The sequence below is a fragment of the Rhincodon typus genome, chromosome 3 (assembly GCF_021869965.1).
Source record: "Rhincodon typus isolate 14 chromosome 3, sRhiTyp1.1, whole genome shotgun sequence".
NCBI classification, from domain to species: Eukaryota; Metazoa; Chordata; class Chondrichthyes; order Orectolobiformes; family Rhincodontidae; genus Rhincodon; species Rhincodon typus.
Window position 1 is genome coordinate 101,024,039 of NC_063334.1, and position 17,226 is coordinate 101,041,264.

At 38.9% G+C, this 17,226-nt stretch overlaps 1 protein-coding gene across 1 annotated transcript in view; it reads right to left on the reverse strand.

The window, feature by feature from the left end:
- The window catches only part of homer1b (homer scaffold protein 1b), a 46,154-nt gene extending 32,777 nt beyond the window's left edge, over positions 1-13,377 (reverse strand). The window contains exon 1 of the mRNA XM_048595320.1: positions 12,858-13,377. Coding sequence (XP_048451277.1) covers positions 12,858-12,862 — 5 coding nt within the window. The 5' untranslated portion in view covers positions 12,863-13,377. The remainder of the gene's footprint in view (positions 1-12,857) is intronic.
- Positions 13,378-17,226: the final 3,849 nt, after the last annotated feature.

A 17,226-nucleotide genomic window follows, 5' to 3' on the forward strand; every position in this document is an offset into this window, starting at 1 on the left:
ACAGGGGCTGATTAGGCAGCAGAAAAGAGCCTTCATTAGATGGCTAGAAGGTACTGGCACTTCTCAAGCAACTGGTGAACAGCACAACTCATCATGGCTTCAAAGTATCAGAAAGTCAATTCTAGCATTTGTGGGAAAGCCACTGTGGGAAAGAGATATTATACCCTTAACTATCACAATGAGCCTGTGTGCCTTCATTTTGACTGTCACTATTTTTAACTACAGGCAGCCAGGTTTACCAGGCTTTGGGAAAACTCAGCTGTTTACAAAGCAAGAGGGGCTGAATCTACAGGTAAATGCCTTTGCAGAATTGATCAGCCAGCAGGAACAGGGACATTTTCCCAAATCGATGTACCAAGTAAACCATGTTTCCACCGTCAACTCAAATCATCACATGGTCCTTTTAAAGGTGGCTGGGATCCTCCTCACTATTATTTCTGACTCTCCCATTATAAATCACCTGATCTTGAAGACTTCAGCCCTGTGATGCAGGCTTATTGCCCAACCCAACCTCTGACAGCAAACCCTATGTCACTCTGATCAAATGTACTATTAAAATCTAGATCTAACATTTCTGAATCGTGTAGTCAACAGGGTATTAATTTTGGATATTATATATTGAATTGGCAGGTTGCATTTATAGATGAAATTTCACTGAACTATTCGTCAAAAATTTGCCAATGCTAGTTACAAATACTAAAGTTCAACAGCAAAAATAGTTGACATAAAATAAATTGATAAGCTTACTGGAGAGCTGAATAATTTGAATTACATGAAGTGTTTCACGTAAACTAAAGTTTCTTACAGAGCTTAATATAGTACTACTGGTCAAAGTGAACTGTAAACTATGATATTCCTTTGAAACTACATCACAAGGTGAAGCATTAAAATAAACACCATTGCCAATTGTTCATACTGTTTTAGATCATTTTCATTTGCTGCTCTGTTCTAGACTTAAAAGTTTAGAAAGTTCAAAACAATCACTAAGAGAATAATGTACATATCAGATGCATCATTTAATACCTGACAAAATAAATGGTTCCCGTTAGAAATACTAAGATATAACTCACCAAGAAATTTGAAATACGGTGCTTTAGCTTTAGGCTAGGCATGCAGTAATGCAATAAGATAATGCACTAGCAACTACGAACTTTCCTTTTGTAAAAAAAATGGAAAAGGATAATTCTACATTTAAAAACACTAGTATATAATGTATTTCAAAATCTTATAAAGCTGAAGTACATCAATAGAGTTTTTCTTAGAGTATAAAATGGTTTATCAAAATGGGCGTTCATTTGGAACAGTTGGAGGCATATTTACTTCTGAATCAGGTGCATTAGGGTTTGCAAATCTACAACTATTAGGCATAACCTCAGCTGATAAACCGAAGCAATAATGGTGTAATGGGACAGAGGTATTTAGATTCATGCCTTTTTGCTTGGCGTGGAAGCTCCTATGGTTTATTAATAATCAAAATGGTGCCAACTCAAGGCTTTTGGTGCATGGCTAGTATTACTTCCTCAGCTACCACAAAAATACATTAAAGGAAAAGAAGAATGTACACTTATGTAGCACTTTTCATGACCACCAGATATTTCAAAGCAATAGCCAATAAATTATGAGTGCGAATTCTTATTGTGCCCAAAATGGCTACATTCTTGACTACATAATAGTAGTCAAGGTATTCAAAGAAAATTCAGTGTATTTTGGAAATTTCTTAGCAAAATTGTAAGGTGTTACATAATTGCAAGCCTTTAAGTCCTTTCAAATTGAGTGCAAACATTTGAATACTGAAGTACTCGTTTCATTGATCTACAAAAAAAAAGAAATTTGCAAGATCTGTTTGGGTTTCACTATTGCTTTTAACATTTAGAAAATCATTTTTGTAATGTGAACTTTTCCTGCATCAAATATCAAAAGCTAAATCTGATTCCACAAAATAATCTTGTATACATTCTCTCGAAATTTCCTGTGCTTCCAAATCACCTCCACAAGAGTGCTAGTAAATGGGATTATCAAGGTCAGGGGTCTTCCATGTGTCAATGCAGACTTGGTTGGCCAAAAGGCTGCTTCTGCACTGCATAATTCGAGGATTCTTTGAATGAAATATCTTTAAATTACACGTCACTTCTAAGTCAACAATCTTGTAACATCCAAGTTACAATCTTGTTGCAAATTATTGTCCATTGTATTCCAGAGTCTCGCACCTACAAGAAACTAAATTAAAAAGGTCTCCGTTTAGAATTCATTGTAAACGGATTTTAACTTTGTACTGACATCAAACATGTATTTCCAAAGCTGCAATCTTATTTTGTATGGGCGCATTAGACAAAAACACTGTTCCAAATATTTCATTATGTCACTGCTAGGTTATCCAATCGTGTTAAATTATGTTATATTTTATAAATGTAGAAACACCATTATGCTCTGTCACTTGAAAACCATGAGGTAAAAGATAGCCCAACGCATAGTAAATTACAAAATAACAAGTTAACTATTAATTACTCAAACATCAAGAAACCTTTCATATTTCAATGTTTAACCCCTCCAAAGATTTCACAAATTGGAACTCAATGCTTTGAGTTGAAGCTATTTAGAATAAACTGTAGTTCAAGCTTCAACATGTTGCTTAATATTAAAGACAGTACTAAACATTTTGACACTTAAAGAACTGCAAATCCAAAACTGAAGTCTTATTCTAGTTATATTTCAATGAGCTGAACACATTACTCAGCCTAAACAAAACTGCATGATACTTCGTTTGTGGTAGAAAGCTTCTGGCTTCAAAAGCGTTTGTACTTAGCTATTACAGACCAGACAATGAACTGCAACATTAAGTTTAGAATCAATACATGGCTTGAAAGACTGAGAAATTAGAGACATTGGGTTGCTCTCAGAGCAGCAAAGGTCCAGGGAGAATGCAATTAGAGAAGTCTTCCAAATTAGGAGTTTGGATACAGTAAATCAGGGAGTGTTGGAAACACTGAATTTCAACACCTACCAGAGTCCATTAACCTTTATTTTTACCTCGTGCACTGAAATGGCTAAAAAAGTGATTAAACTTGATTACCCCTTATACTGAACATCATAACCATGATCACCAGTAAATAAAAAAAAACTTAACATGTGCCAATGTCTGAACAGCAGTTCAAAGCATATCAATATTAGAGTAAAAGCATAATTTCCACACAACTATTCTGATCATGCCTTGGATACTGTACAGAGGAGGCAACATATTAAAAAAAGTGTAATTCTGCTCCTATATCTAATGGACACAAAAAATAGCAGGACTACATGACAGAAAAGTCAGGAAGTGGGATGAATGGCACTAGCTCTTTCAAAGAGCAACCACATGCATATTGGGCACAATGGACTATTTCATAAAATATATGACAAATAACTTATTCAGAGAGGTTTTGATAGACTAAACATTTGGAAGACAACAAAAGGTCCTCTACTAGACTGCTCTCCCCACCACCAAGATCCATGAGTCGTCACTGGTCAACGCGAATTATTTCCTATCCCTTGGAGACCTCATCCTATCAAGGACAGACATACATGCTTTAAATTCAAAACAATAAGAACTGAGGATACAGGAGATCCGAAACAAAAAAAAAATGTTGGAGGATATCAACAGGTCTAGCAGCATCTGAAGACAAAACAGTGTAACAATTTCAAGTCCAGTATAGTCTTTTGTCATTCTTACTATTTATTACATTATAATTCAACATTGTGGACTGAAGACCATTTTCAGCCATCTCATGAAGTGTGTGTTTGATCACAATAATAACCAACACAGCACCAAGGCCTTCAGGGTAGTAGTGTTAATAGCCCTCCTGTAGGTGTTGGTGGCATAGTCCATGGACAGTACAAGCCTCAAATTCTTTATGAAATATCACCAATGACGCCTCTGCAAAATCCTGCAAATCCCCCTTCAGGCCAGTAACCAAGGCACTAGTTACGTTCAATCAGCTGCGTTGGGTGGGACACAGGCACAAGCCTGACAGGATTTCCAAACAAAACAAAAGCAGCTGTCAACTCAACATTGACAGGCAGATAGCAGACAAAACACTCCCAAGGACATCCTTAACTCTATAGCAAAGGCTGCCAAAACTGAAGATGAAGTATCCACAAAGTGCCAATCATTGAGTTTCTCCAAAAGGGCCAGATGGTATTAAGCATAAACAGAAGGAAGGTGTGAAAACTTGAGCATCCCACTCACCATCTCTTCAAACATTGGCAGCAGGGTGTACCCTGCCAGCATTGGGCTATTTAGTCTGCTCAGGATCCATAACACTAGAATGGAAGAGAGAGTCTCCACAACTCCAAGAGGAGTGTCTATAATGTGTTAACACCAAATAATAATGCAAATCAACTGATGTACTACTATAGAATTTTGGCTTCTAATGAACTGGTGAAAACCATCAGTTTAGATTTTAGACTAGGCAGATTACAAACATTGTTTACTGTATTTGGATTTTAAAACCAAAGAAACAGGAATAAGTGCAAAATGCTGAACAACCTCAGCAGGTTAGGCAGTGTTTGAACTAAGTTAATGTTTTAGGTTGATGACCTTTCATAACAAACAAACAAGTCTGATGATAGGTCACATTCCAGGTTGACCTTTCTCCCTTCAGATGCTGCCTGACCCGATGAATTTGTTCAGCGCTTTTATTTCAGATTTCCACCATGTGCAATTTTTGCTTCTGCATTACACAAATACAGTAAGTCAGCTTGTTCTGCAGTGTAAATCAAGGGTGCTATACATTCCATGAACAGCCAAGAAACCCTCCATAACCAAACATTGATCTATGTTGATAGTTGTAGCATCGCACGGGAAGTGGCTCTTGTAACAATGCTTGCCCTCCATAACCACTCAAAACAATTTTCTTTCTTGCTTTCCTGTTTAATGCCACCCCCAGCAATAGCTCAAATTGTACTCAACACAATGTACAGAGATACACAAATAACCATTAGGTTGAAGAACTGACTTAATCAGCCAGAGAGGTCAGTTACTGAAATTAAATTTTCACTTCAATCTTCCCACTTCCACATTGGGAACGCACCTCAAAAGTAAGCACTCATTATCAACATGGAAAGTGCTTTCATGTGGATTAGATGGTTTTTAACAAATTTTATAGAAGAGCCAAATATGACCTTCAGAAGTCACACTGTGACCAGGTTTTAATATATATTTGCTTCATGCAAATTTATTCTACATGTTACCATACGTTGAGAATTTCAATTCTAGCACATGCACACAATTTTCAACACAGCAAACTGTTCTAACTGAGTGCCAGAACTGAGCCAAGAATATTTAAAGTTCAGATTGCACTTGATAGCCTTGTGCACACAATCAGTCAAGGCTGATGCTAACAGTGTCATACTAAGGGAATGTTGCGCTGTGGAGGTGTGGTCTATTTAATGAGGTCAAACTAAGATACGGTCACCCATGTCAGGTGGAAGACATCACTTTGCACAATTTGAAGAGGTGGGGAGTTCTCCCTGGGTTCTGACTAATACTTACTTATATCTTGGCTTCTTGTTACAAATGTATCAGATTTGTTTCCTTGCATTGCAACAAATGACAGCACTTCAAAAAATAGTGTTTAAAAGGCTGTAATTCTGAGATGATCAGACATTATGAAAATAACTGCAGAAATTCAAGTTATTCCAAACTGTTAATCACCACCTGATCAGATAAGATCTGCTAAGTGCCATACACTGGTTTTGTAACCAGAGTTAACATGCTTCTAAAATTAAAATTTGATCAAGTTCCATTACATTCTGCACTCAAGATACTCTTCCTGCAAATTAGACAGACATCGCCAAGCAGTGGGAATCATTTACATGTAAGAAATCAAAACAATTTTATTTAGGCTCTCTATAATGAACTTGCCCTAGTGAGTCATGTTGAACATGAAAGATGACGCTTGGCACTTGGCATCTTTTAAAGAAAGTGCACAATTAAGCCTCAAGATTTTCTTGCATTCACTAGCAACAATACTGATGCAGGAGCTAGAAAGCAATATACACATCAGCATTGTTGTCACTAACATGCGGACAAATTATTAATTACTTTTGTAGAGGCTATAAAGACTGTCAATCTACAGTACAGAAACCAAAATTTACAAGTTAATATACAGTTGTGTTTTTACAATGTAATTACTCTTTGTACTCAAATGAAGTATTAAAGAACTGTTAAAATGTGATCTTTACTCCTAATTCCATGCATTGCTAAACCCATCACATTAGCTATTAAATTTACTAATGCATATAACAGGTTTGGAAGAGGTAAGAGAGAGATAAAATGCCAAGACAACAGCAATAAAACATTTAGAACTGTGGCATTCCCAAACTGAGTAAATTTAAGAGAGGCAAGTATGGGGTGTTTAATGGACAGGACCCAGCACAAATTAGGATTCAGGCTACACACAATCTCGGATGATCTCCAGTTTATGGAGGAAGCAAGGTGGGAAGTGGTCAGAGAATATCAAAATAGTCAGGTCTAAAGATAACAAAGGCCTAAATGAGGATATCAGCAGATGAGCTTTAACAGGTAACTTGAGAGGTGGAAGTAGTCAATCTTGGCAATGGTGCCAAGGTTGCAAACAATCTCGTTCAATTACAGACAGTGGCCATGGAGCAGATGAGAACAACAAAATCTCAGCTGGTAGAGCTAGAAATCAAAGACAATGACTTCAATCCTCAACATTTAAATGGAGTAATTCTTTACTCATCCAAACTGGATGTCAGATGGCAGTCTGATAAAATTAACAGTAGATTGGTGAGAGAGGTTGTAGTCACAGATTTTGGTGGCAGTGTACATGTGAAATTCAACATTACACTGTCAAGATGTACTCTGGTGTAGTTTCCAGTTGGTCAGAAACATTACCAGTTGCGTGAGTTAGTTAAATATGACAGACGAGTCATTGATTCATTGGGATAATTATGAACTGCATTTACATGGTTAAATATTCAAAGTAAGAATACAAGGACAGAATTTCCTCCTTAAATCCCCACACCTTTCCCAGTAATGTGTATCTTAATGCATATTTTACATTCATCCCAATATTGCTATTTCGCTCACAAGTGCTGAGTAATTGTTAGTAAAGTGTCCCAAAGCAGTTCACCAATGCCATATGGTAAAGAAACTATATGCAAGTTGTTTACAGTCAAAAACCTGTTGCACCACGAACTGCAAACCAAAACGAAACAGAACAAAAGTAAATGGAAGTGAACTGAAGTGATCAGTAAACATCCATAGGGGTTGGGGGAGGAGGACAAAAGAGGTGGTGATGGTGGAGGATAAAAAGAAACAAGAATGTTGAAGGTAAAGGAATGAGTTTGGAATGCATTTCAGCATTCCAAAGCACTACACTTATTTCATTGACTGTACTGAATGAGTGGGTGCAAGTTTATCTACGATTAAAGTGATACTATGTTGGTAAGTTTTCAAATTTAAACATCTTCTCATTTTCCTACAGATGACTCAAAAATAGTGACAAACAGCATACTTTACATCATTATACAACAAAACAATTTGGAAACACAGCAAATAATCCTAAATAAAGGATATGTTAACAAGGTAAGGTGGGGCAAGTGATGAAAAAGTGATGCTTTTATAGAAGAAATGAAAAATTAAGTATTGAAATTATAATGAGAAGCATGTCCAGTTAGAAATGTTCAATATAACACTACACAAGTGTCAAAAGTATTTGATTTATTTTTTGACAATTATTTGCTGCAGATTGCGTAAAGAAAGTGACCCAACAATTATATTTTGCACTGCACAGAGCTGACTGTCAATTACAATGAGGAAAGTGATTGAAAGGCATCTACTCAGTCTTTAATACATTTGACAACTAAGCATCCATGTCCTTCCAGGGTAGTGTCATAAAGTCAGAGATACACAGCACAGAAACAGAGCCTTCGGTCCAACTCGCCTATGCTGACCAAAATCCTAGATAAATCTAGTCCCTTTTCCAGCATTTGACCAATATGCCTCTGAACGCTTCCTATTCACGAAGCGATCCAGATTCCTTTTAAATATTGTTATTATACCAGCTTCCACCACTTCCTCTGGTAGCTCATTCCATACATGCACCACCCTCTGAAAAAGTTGGCCCTTTAGGTTGCTTTTAAATCTTGCCCCTCTCACCTTAAACCTATGCCCTCTAGTTTTGAGTCTCCCACCCAAGGAAAAGACCTTGGCTATTCACCCTAGCCATGTCCCTCATGGTTTTACAAACCTTTAAGGTCACGCCTCAGCCTCTGACATGCCAGGGAAAATAACCACAGCCTATTCAGCTTTTCCTTAAAGCTCACTCTCCAACCCTGGCATCATCCTTAAATCTTTTCTGAACCCTTTCAAGTTTCAGAACATCCTTCCTTTAGCAGGGGGACCAGAACTGCGCACAGTATTCAAAAGTGGCCTAACCAATGTCCTATACAGCCAGAAAGTGAACTCCCAATTCCTATAGCCAATGCACTGATCAATAAAGACAAGCATACCAAACACTTCCTTCACTATCCTATCTACCTGTGACTCCACTTTCAAGGAAGTATGAACTTGTACTCCAAGGTCTCTGTTCAGCAACACTCTCCTGCACCTTCCCAATAAGCGTGCAAGAGCTACCGTGATTTGCCTTTCCAAAATACAGCATCTCACATTTAGATTAATTAAATTCTAACTGCCATTCCTTGGCCCATTGGTCCATCTGATTAAGATCCCATTGAACTGAGGTAACCTTCTTCACTATCCATGACACCAACAATTTTGTCATCAACTGCAAACTCACTAACCATACCTATGTTCACATCCAAGTCATTAATACAAGTGACGATAAGCAGTGGATCCAGCACAGATCCTTGTGACACCACTGGTTACCAGCCTCCAGTCTGTAAAGCACCTCTCCCCCCTCAGCCAGTTCTGTATCGGCATGGCTAGTTCTCCCTGTATTCCCTGCACTCTAACCAGTCTACCATGAGGAACCTTGTCAAACGTTGCTGAAGTCCATATAGATCACGTCTACCGCTGTCCTCAATCTAGTGTTCCAGAAAGTTCTAGTTCTAGGGTTTTATTGTCAAATGCTGTAAGTCAATTCTATTAAGTCTCTTCAAAGCACAATCTTCTCATCCAAACAGACAGTCTAGTATTGTAAAAACATTTTTTGCACTCATTTCACAGCAATACCATTACTTATGCAAGACTGTAAGTATACATCATACTCCACATATGGTCCTAATGGCCTGCCTACACAGTTGCTGTTGAGAATTTTTCAAACATCTTGCCACAAAGAAACCTGATTACACGTACCATTTGCTTTCCTAAGTACTTGCCATATCTCCATGTTAACTTTGTGATTCACCTACAAAAAAAAGAGTACCTAGATGTCTTTGAATACCAAGATTTCCCAGCTTCCCACTATTCAAAAAAAATTCAACTTGCCTATTTTCTTCCTTCCAAGCTGGAAAGCATCTCACACTCATTATATTCCATTTGCAATTTTCGTGCCCACTCAACTTGTCTTTGCCCCTTTGAAACATTTTTGCAAACTCTTCACTGTTTACTTTTCCATTTAACTTTAGATTAGCAAACTTGGATATATTGCACTCGGCCCCCTCAACCAAGTAAAATCAAAATGCTGGAAATATGCAGCAGGACAAGAAGCATCTTTAGAAAGAGGAAGGAGTTTTGTTTCAAATCAATAAACTTTTATTGGACAAGAGAAAATCTACAAGTGTTGTAGGTCTCAAGCTAATCAAAGGAAGAAGAGGTGGTGATTGGGGTGGTTTGTGGGTAGGGAGAAAAACATATGGGAACAACTATGATATGCTGGAAGATTCATTTACATCAAAGTTTCTGGTGCACAGCCAAAGAGAAAACAAGAGGGACAACAAAACATGCAAAGATAAAGGAAACAAAACGGGGGCAAACATTTGATCTGAAAGTGTTGAACTCAATATTCAGTCTGGCAGTTTGCAAAGCATCTCCTTAAATCATTACTTTGATCAAACTTAAATGGAGCTTCACCAGACCAAGGTAGACAATTAAAACAACAAGTTTTCTTGTACCTCCATGTACCACCCAAGGACTAAACTGAGGTTTTCTGCAAAGCAGTCATCAATTCACTGCACGTGTCAATCTTTCAGACATGCTGAAAGGACACAGCATTTTCTGTTTTTATTTCAAATTTCTAGCAATGGCAAAACTTTGCTTTTGTGCTGCTTTGCTATTCATTAAGTCTTGGATATGGATTGTAAATAGCTGAGGCTCCAAAAACTAATCTTGTGGTACCCTGCTAGTTACAAAGTAGAACATCTACATTTTGACCAACTATGTTTTTTGCCCATTATCCAAAAATTAATCCATATTAACTGATGAGCCTGAATTTTGTGTAATAATCTCTTGGTACAGTACATTATAGAATGCTTCTTGCAAATCCAAATACACCACTTAGATTCCTCTTTACCTAGTCTGCCACTTAAAATCCTAATATAAATAAAGAATAACTGATTGTTAAAATCAGTCCAAGTAATAACTCTGAAGAACTTCGTTTCAAACAAATTTGTACAACTTATCTAAACGAGAGATTACACATCTTATCTCATGTAATAAAGACCTGACACATCTAACTTCCTATGTAAGCTGAAAGACCTGCCATACATTTCCAAAATTTGTTTACATTTCAGTCTCATTTGCAATTTTTTCATATACTTCAAGGCCAGTCCAGCTGTTCAGTCAATTTCATCAGCAGGAGATCGATTTTGATAGAAAGTGACACCTTGATAGATACCAGTGTCCAAGAGGACAACAGATCACAAACAGAATGCACATCAACTTATATGATCAGTAGATCTGATACAGCTGTGGAGTGTACCGTAGACACTGGAGAGAAGAGCAACTAATAATAGTTTCCCTGCTTGAAACAGAGTAGCACAGCACTTATCACCTTTAAACTGAAGTGACTATAAACATGGAATGACTGCCTCTTTTCTTCTATCACCTTGTTGCATCTCTAGAGTAAAGCCATTACGTACAATAAGTTAGTAAGTCCACAAGTGCGCTGGCTAAGATTTGGGAAGAGAAAACTCATCTAGTCTATAGTGACAAGTCTTAGCATAAGGTGTGTTAGATGAATTCTTAATCAAGTAGAGATAAAAGTAGACAATTTATACAACAAAATGCATTCCTTCACTGTATAAATTATATTACTGCAGCTCCACTGAAAACATGAGAAAGGTTTCCATTCCAATAAAAGTAAAAAGAAAGACAAATTGATTTACAAAAAAATTCTGCATAAACTTCAAACCAAATTTTGAACAATTGTTCATTTGATGAGGAACTCAGTTTCCTGATAAAAGGTTAATGTGGAGCAACAATTCTCTTGAAAATAAAAGAGAAGTCAGAACTTTTAAAACAAGTTAGTATACAAGTTAGCACAAATAGATTGGACAGGCCACTTAACAGCAAAATAGACAAAGATTTCATACGTCACAATTTAATTCACATTTACTTCAGTAAATACGCTAATCACTAGCATAGAAGTTAAGCAAAAACAATTTAAATACTTGTCACAATGTATTGTTAAGGTAAATAACTATTTCGTGTGTTACAAAACCAGAGTATTTTGTTAGGATAAATAGCAGTATTAACTGGTCAAGTGACACCACAGAAAGGCCACATGAATACCTCATCCACAATACAAACCGACAATTGATTTCACAATTCATGCAGCTTGTCTTGAAGGTTTCCTCTATTGTAGCTTTCACGTTTTAGAATTTAGCCAGAAAACCCATTCCAGAGCTACCAACGTACAATGGATCTAGAATTAGTTTTAACCAGACAAGCGAGCTTTACTTTTTAAAAATGACAATAAACCATTCAACTAATCTGAAGTTGGTAAACAGATGCGAGGTGACAAATTTTTTAGAAGATTTACTAATTTAGTGAATTACACTAAATCCAAACAGCATTTCAGCCATGACTGAAAATTGAAGTCAATAAGTTCTAGCGGGATGTTTCCTTTTAAAAGATGAAAAGTACGTTGAAATAAAGAGCGAATAGTTCCCATCCATAATTCTGCTAAAAAAAAATGTTGCTGCATAATGAAGACAATTCTGATTGATTTTTACCTTTTAGAGTCCTGAGTGTTCTGGAAAATCCTCAAATTAAGAGGATTTAGAATTTACTTACCCAAAATATTTTGATATTTCGGTTTTGTTTAAAACAGTAATCTAACTTGAATCCCTTACCATAGAGCAATTATGTAACTGTTATTTTAGATAAACTGAGCACTCCTAATATGCTGAAACCAGTCTTGATTCAGAGCGGCGAACACTTAGAACGCAAGTTTTAAACAGTTCCGTGCCACCACATCAAGCAGAGGTTGCTGGATAGTCGCAATTCGAGACACTAAAGCGCTATCAAGTTAGGGGTATGGTGCTTTTCAAGTTTCTCAAGTCAAACCCAAGCCAATGTTCAAACTTCAAGTTACAGCAACATTACACTCTAAAATGTGCAATGAGACTTCGCAGGATTGACGCGAGTAAAACATACCTCGGTAGCTCCCGACTCTGTAACAAGGCTGCGAGAGCACACGTCTAAAACTGTACTAAGATAAACCATGGGGACGTAACTATCAGTTCGAGTGGGTGCTGTAACTCATCCTTGTCCGTAAACACTCACTAATGTCAAACGCCCAAAGCACCAGCATCAGCGACCTGACTAACCTGAAAACAGCTGTAGCGGCGAGAACCCGGTCTGACTCAACCCACCACGGGGGCAAAAGTGCCCATTTTATTCCCCCCCTCCCTTAATATACCAAACAGCAGTAAGAAACGGAATGTCTCACCCCATTTTTTCCCTCTATCCTCCTGCTGAATACACGCCGATTCTCCGGCCTGCGGGGGGACGCTTCTCGCTTTACGGCGTTAATGATGGGAGATGGTACCGAGACTCAGGCTCTCTCAGCCCGGTTCAGAGAGACGCCGGAGCAGATCATTTCATCCCCGAGCACACAGGGACAGAGAGGTGGGGAGATGAATGCAGCGACAGCGGCAACTCACGGGTAAACCCCGTGGGTGCTCCAAGGGACTCTTCCTCCCCCCCTCTACCCGCCTTTTCGGTCCGGATGCCTTGGAGGTGAAGCAGGGGGAGACGGGGGGAGGTCGCCAGCCGCGGCCCCAAAATCAAAGTGAGCGAGGCGGCTGCAGCTGCCGGGTCAAGATTCCAATTACGCGGCGCTCCAACCGCCACCTTCCATTCCCTTTGTCAGCAGCGGCGCTCCTCCACTCACTCCCGCAGACTCCACCACTTCTGCCCGGCCATAACCAAAACCCCCGCACACCCCTCGCTCCTTTCCCCACCACCTCCGCGTGCGCCCGACCTTTAAATGAACGTCAGCGCGTCACGGCGTAGCGCAGTCACCCACCTCTGACTCGCCCGCCTCGTTCCGACTCGGCCCTGACGTCAGAGCACAGCAATTACCCGATGACGTCAGCACGGCTCCCCACACTTTCTGCTAATTATACACACAGCATCCTGTCATTTCACATGCCCTAGTTTGGTTGGAGAGCCACCCACCATCTGCATCCTCAGTGGTTCAGACCGCACAACAGGAAGTTTAGGATGTTGCCAAGGATAATGGAGCTTCAAATGCAAGCCGAAGTGGTGTTTTATCTTGCATCTGTTCATGAACTTTCCTTTTTGCAATTTATGAGCCTGGTACATTAGAATGTGAGATGATGGTTGGATTATGTTTTTTTCCCACATGGCATGTACATCTTTAATTCCCCAAAACAGTCGGAAAGTATCGTCTTAATGCATATGTCTCTCCAGTCACACAAGTTAAAATCTTAAAGCCCTGCTCCTGTGCAATTGTCATAAAAGTTACTAAACTAATAAAAAAAACTCTGGTTATACATTGTGATTTAATGTTCTTTCATTCTGAGCGTCTTCTCTTTGTACGTTCTTTCCTCCATATATATAGACCAGATAAATAAACATTATAAAACCCGAAAGAACTGCGGATGCTGTAAATCAGGAACAAAAACAGATGCTGCTGGAAAAGGTCGGCGGGTCTGGCAGCGTCTAAGAAAAAAACTCAGAGTTAACGTTTCAGGTCCGGTTCTGAGGAAGTGTCACCGGACCCGAAACGTTAACTCTGATGTCTCTTCACAAATGCCGCCAGACCTGCTGAGCTTTTCCAGCAATTTCTGTTTTTGTCATAAATAAACATTATACCTACCCATTTTATCGCACCACCAAGCACATTCTTCTCTGATTGACATCTGATTTATTAATATCACCTTTTCCAGGTGTGAACAAGCCCGACAATTTGTAACTTGCAAATAATTGAATACAGAATATTATTTTAAAAACTTGGCATGCAGCTAGTTAGAAAGGTAAACCGACAAGGCATCACACTTTAGGCAGCTTATCAGTAAAGTCTTTGGAAGATGCTAGGTGCCATAACAGTGCTTTCAAGCAGCACTTGCTCATCAATAATGTACTCACTGATGCTCAGTTTGGGTTCACCAGACCTCATTAGCTTCACACCTCATGAGCTTCAGACCTCATTATATTTAAAATGGTGATGAGAAGGGACATAGTCGCTCAAAGGTTCATTAGTCTTTGAAAGTATCTTCCATTGAGAGCTGTTGAAAATTGGAGCCCCCTTTAAAACTAAAATTCTTTGAGTTTTTCATATTTATTATTTCCTATGTAGCCTGAGTATTACGGCAGTAACTAGCATTCTGCAAATATAAACTGACCTCCAGTATATGAATACAGAGAACAGATTAAAACCATTGCTGAGTTCATGACTCATGTCAAAAGTTTATCGTATGCCACATTACCCTATTATTAATGCAATGTTTAAAAAAAAAGGAGTTTTTGTTCTTAGAAGGAATTAAAACTAAACTTAAAATGGAGGTGGGAAAGGGGACAATGGTCATCCTGGCATCATGAGTAGCTGCCAATGGTCATTGGACAAAAAGGTTCAGACAATTGGTTGATATAGCATAGATGGCCATCTGCCAAAATAATGAGCTAGGTGGGAAAAGAGGAGTATGAGAGGAATCAAGGGGACGAACCACCATCTCCTTCTAGGAAGGTGTTCCTCTACATCAGCCCAAGGGAAAACCAAAGATTGTGGCCACCAGAGACCATGAAGGACTATCACAAAAGACTGCAAGACATCTGGAACATGGAAGTGTGCTGCTTCTACTCCACCATTTTACAGAAAAGCCTAATCAACTAATGTACCATATCTAAACTGCTGCTTCTCAATAAACTATCAGAAAATCATTACAAATCCACTGCCTACGTTAGATAACTATGATCACAAATCCCTCCCACAAAATCACCAGAACAGTGGGGGCCATATCTTTGAATATATTCCAGGGTGAGCCGGATAGATTATTGACCTACATGGGGGTCATTTGTTAAGGGAGTCAGACAAAAAACTGGAGTTAATTGGATCGGCCAATATCTCATTGCCTTCTGGAATTAGTTCAATGAGCTGGATGACCTACCCCTGCACCTATTTCTCGTGATCTTGGGGTCAGATGTGCCACTTGGAAATGGCCTTGGACGGACTCCAGAGAATGCCCTGAATTGAGAATTCAAGAGTCTAGCACAAGGTAAATCTGGAAGCCTGCTGAGTCCAGGTTACCAAGCCCTGGTGAGGGATCATGGTTGAGAAGGCAGCAGGGAATGGAGAAGAGAAACACAGGGGGAACCCTTTGGGAGATCACTTCAGGGCCTCAAATGATCCAGTGCAAGCAGACTGGCCGATGCCTCCCTCACCCAGTAGAATGGGAGGCAGGTGAACAACAGTCTTGCTCAATTTTAGACCTCACCTCTCATCCTACAGCTGAAAAATTTAGTACTTCATTTTGGAATGTAATAAGCTTTCATTACAATTCTACCTATGACAGAAACTTCCTGAAAACCAATTGAAGTCACTGCAAATTAAGGAATTAGATTTCCTAAATATCATGAAGTAGATTTTCAAATTGCGATTATATTTTGAGGTCAGACATCAGTTCTAACAATTTTCTGGAACAAGAGCAAAGTTGCTGGAAAAGTTCAGCAGGTCTGGCAGCATCTGTGGAGGAGAAAACAGAGTTAACGTTTCGGGTCCGGTGACCCTTCCTCAGAACAATTTTCTGGCTTTGGTTACCATTGATTTCAATTAAAATGAATACCAATCAGCTGCTCCGGAATATGATTGATACTTGATAACAGCGTGAAAATTTGTCTTGATTCTGCAAGAAATTTGTAACTTTCAAAGTCTTTCTTCCAGAAGGTGTGGAGATGCAATGTATTTTTAGTATGGAATTTCTAAGATCTGTCGAAAAGTATACGTCTCATTTTTCTGCCAGGTTTGTCAGGTTTAGTGCCAAACATATATGTCTCCACTTTAAATGTGTTACTTTCATTAACATTTTCAACCCAACGCACACAAATTTCTTGCATTGCAAATGACTTATGTCTGATTTTCTTTTTCTAAAGGTCAGAAAGTTAGAGGTTTTCATTTTCCTTCAGAGTGTCTTATTAGTTGTTGTAATTCTGGCGTGTGTTGTATAATTGAAAGCTGACATTTCTGGATTCCAGACTGGACTCATAGGTCTGCTATAGTTACAATCCAGAAAAAGTGAATCCAGGGTGTCACTGAGGCCAGGTTACCAGATCCTTATGACGGTTTGAGGGATCATGGTGGACAGAACAGCAGGGGATGGTGAGGAAAAAGATTCGGGGGATTTCTTGGGGGGGATGGGCACCTAGGGACGCAATTGGCATACTCCTGATGCCTTTCTCACTCCAAGGTGGGGGCAGGTAAATGATGGGCACAGTGCCAATGGCATGCCATCCAATATAATGCTCACCTCCCCTGCTATCACATCTCCTGAGCTGTAAAATTCAGCCCATCATTTTGAAATGTAATAACTTTGATGCCTAATTCCACCTGTGATCGGCTTGTATGGAAGAGTTTGACAAACCTTGCCCAATAATGAAATAAATAAAAATCAAGTAATTATCACAGTCATTCAGCCTCTGGGAAAATGTTCAACCATTAATTGAATTGTATTAGGTCTGTAAATCAATTGCATTTAACCCTGACTTAGTCTTAGCATTCTTCACAAAAGAGGACACAAATAACATCCCGAAAATACTAGGCGAACAGGGTTTAGTGAGAGAGATGAATGGAAGGATAT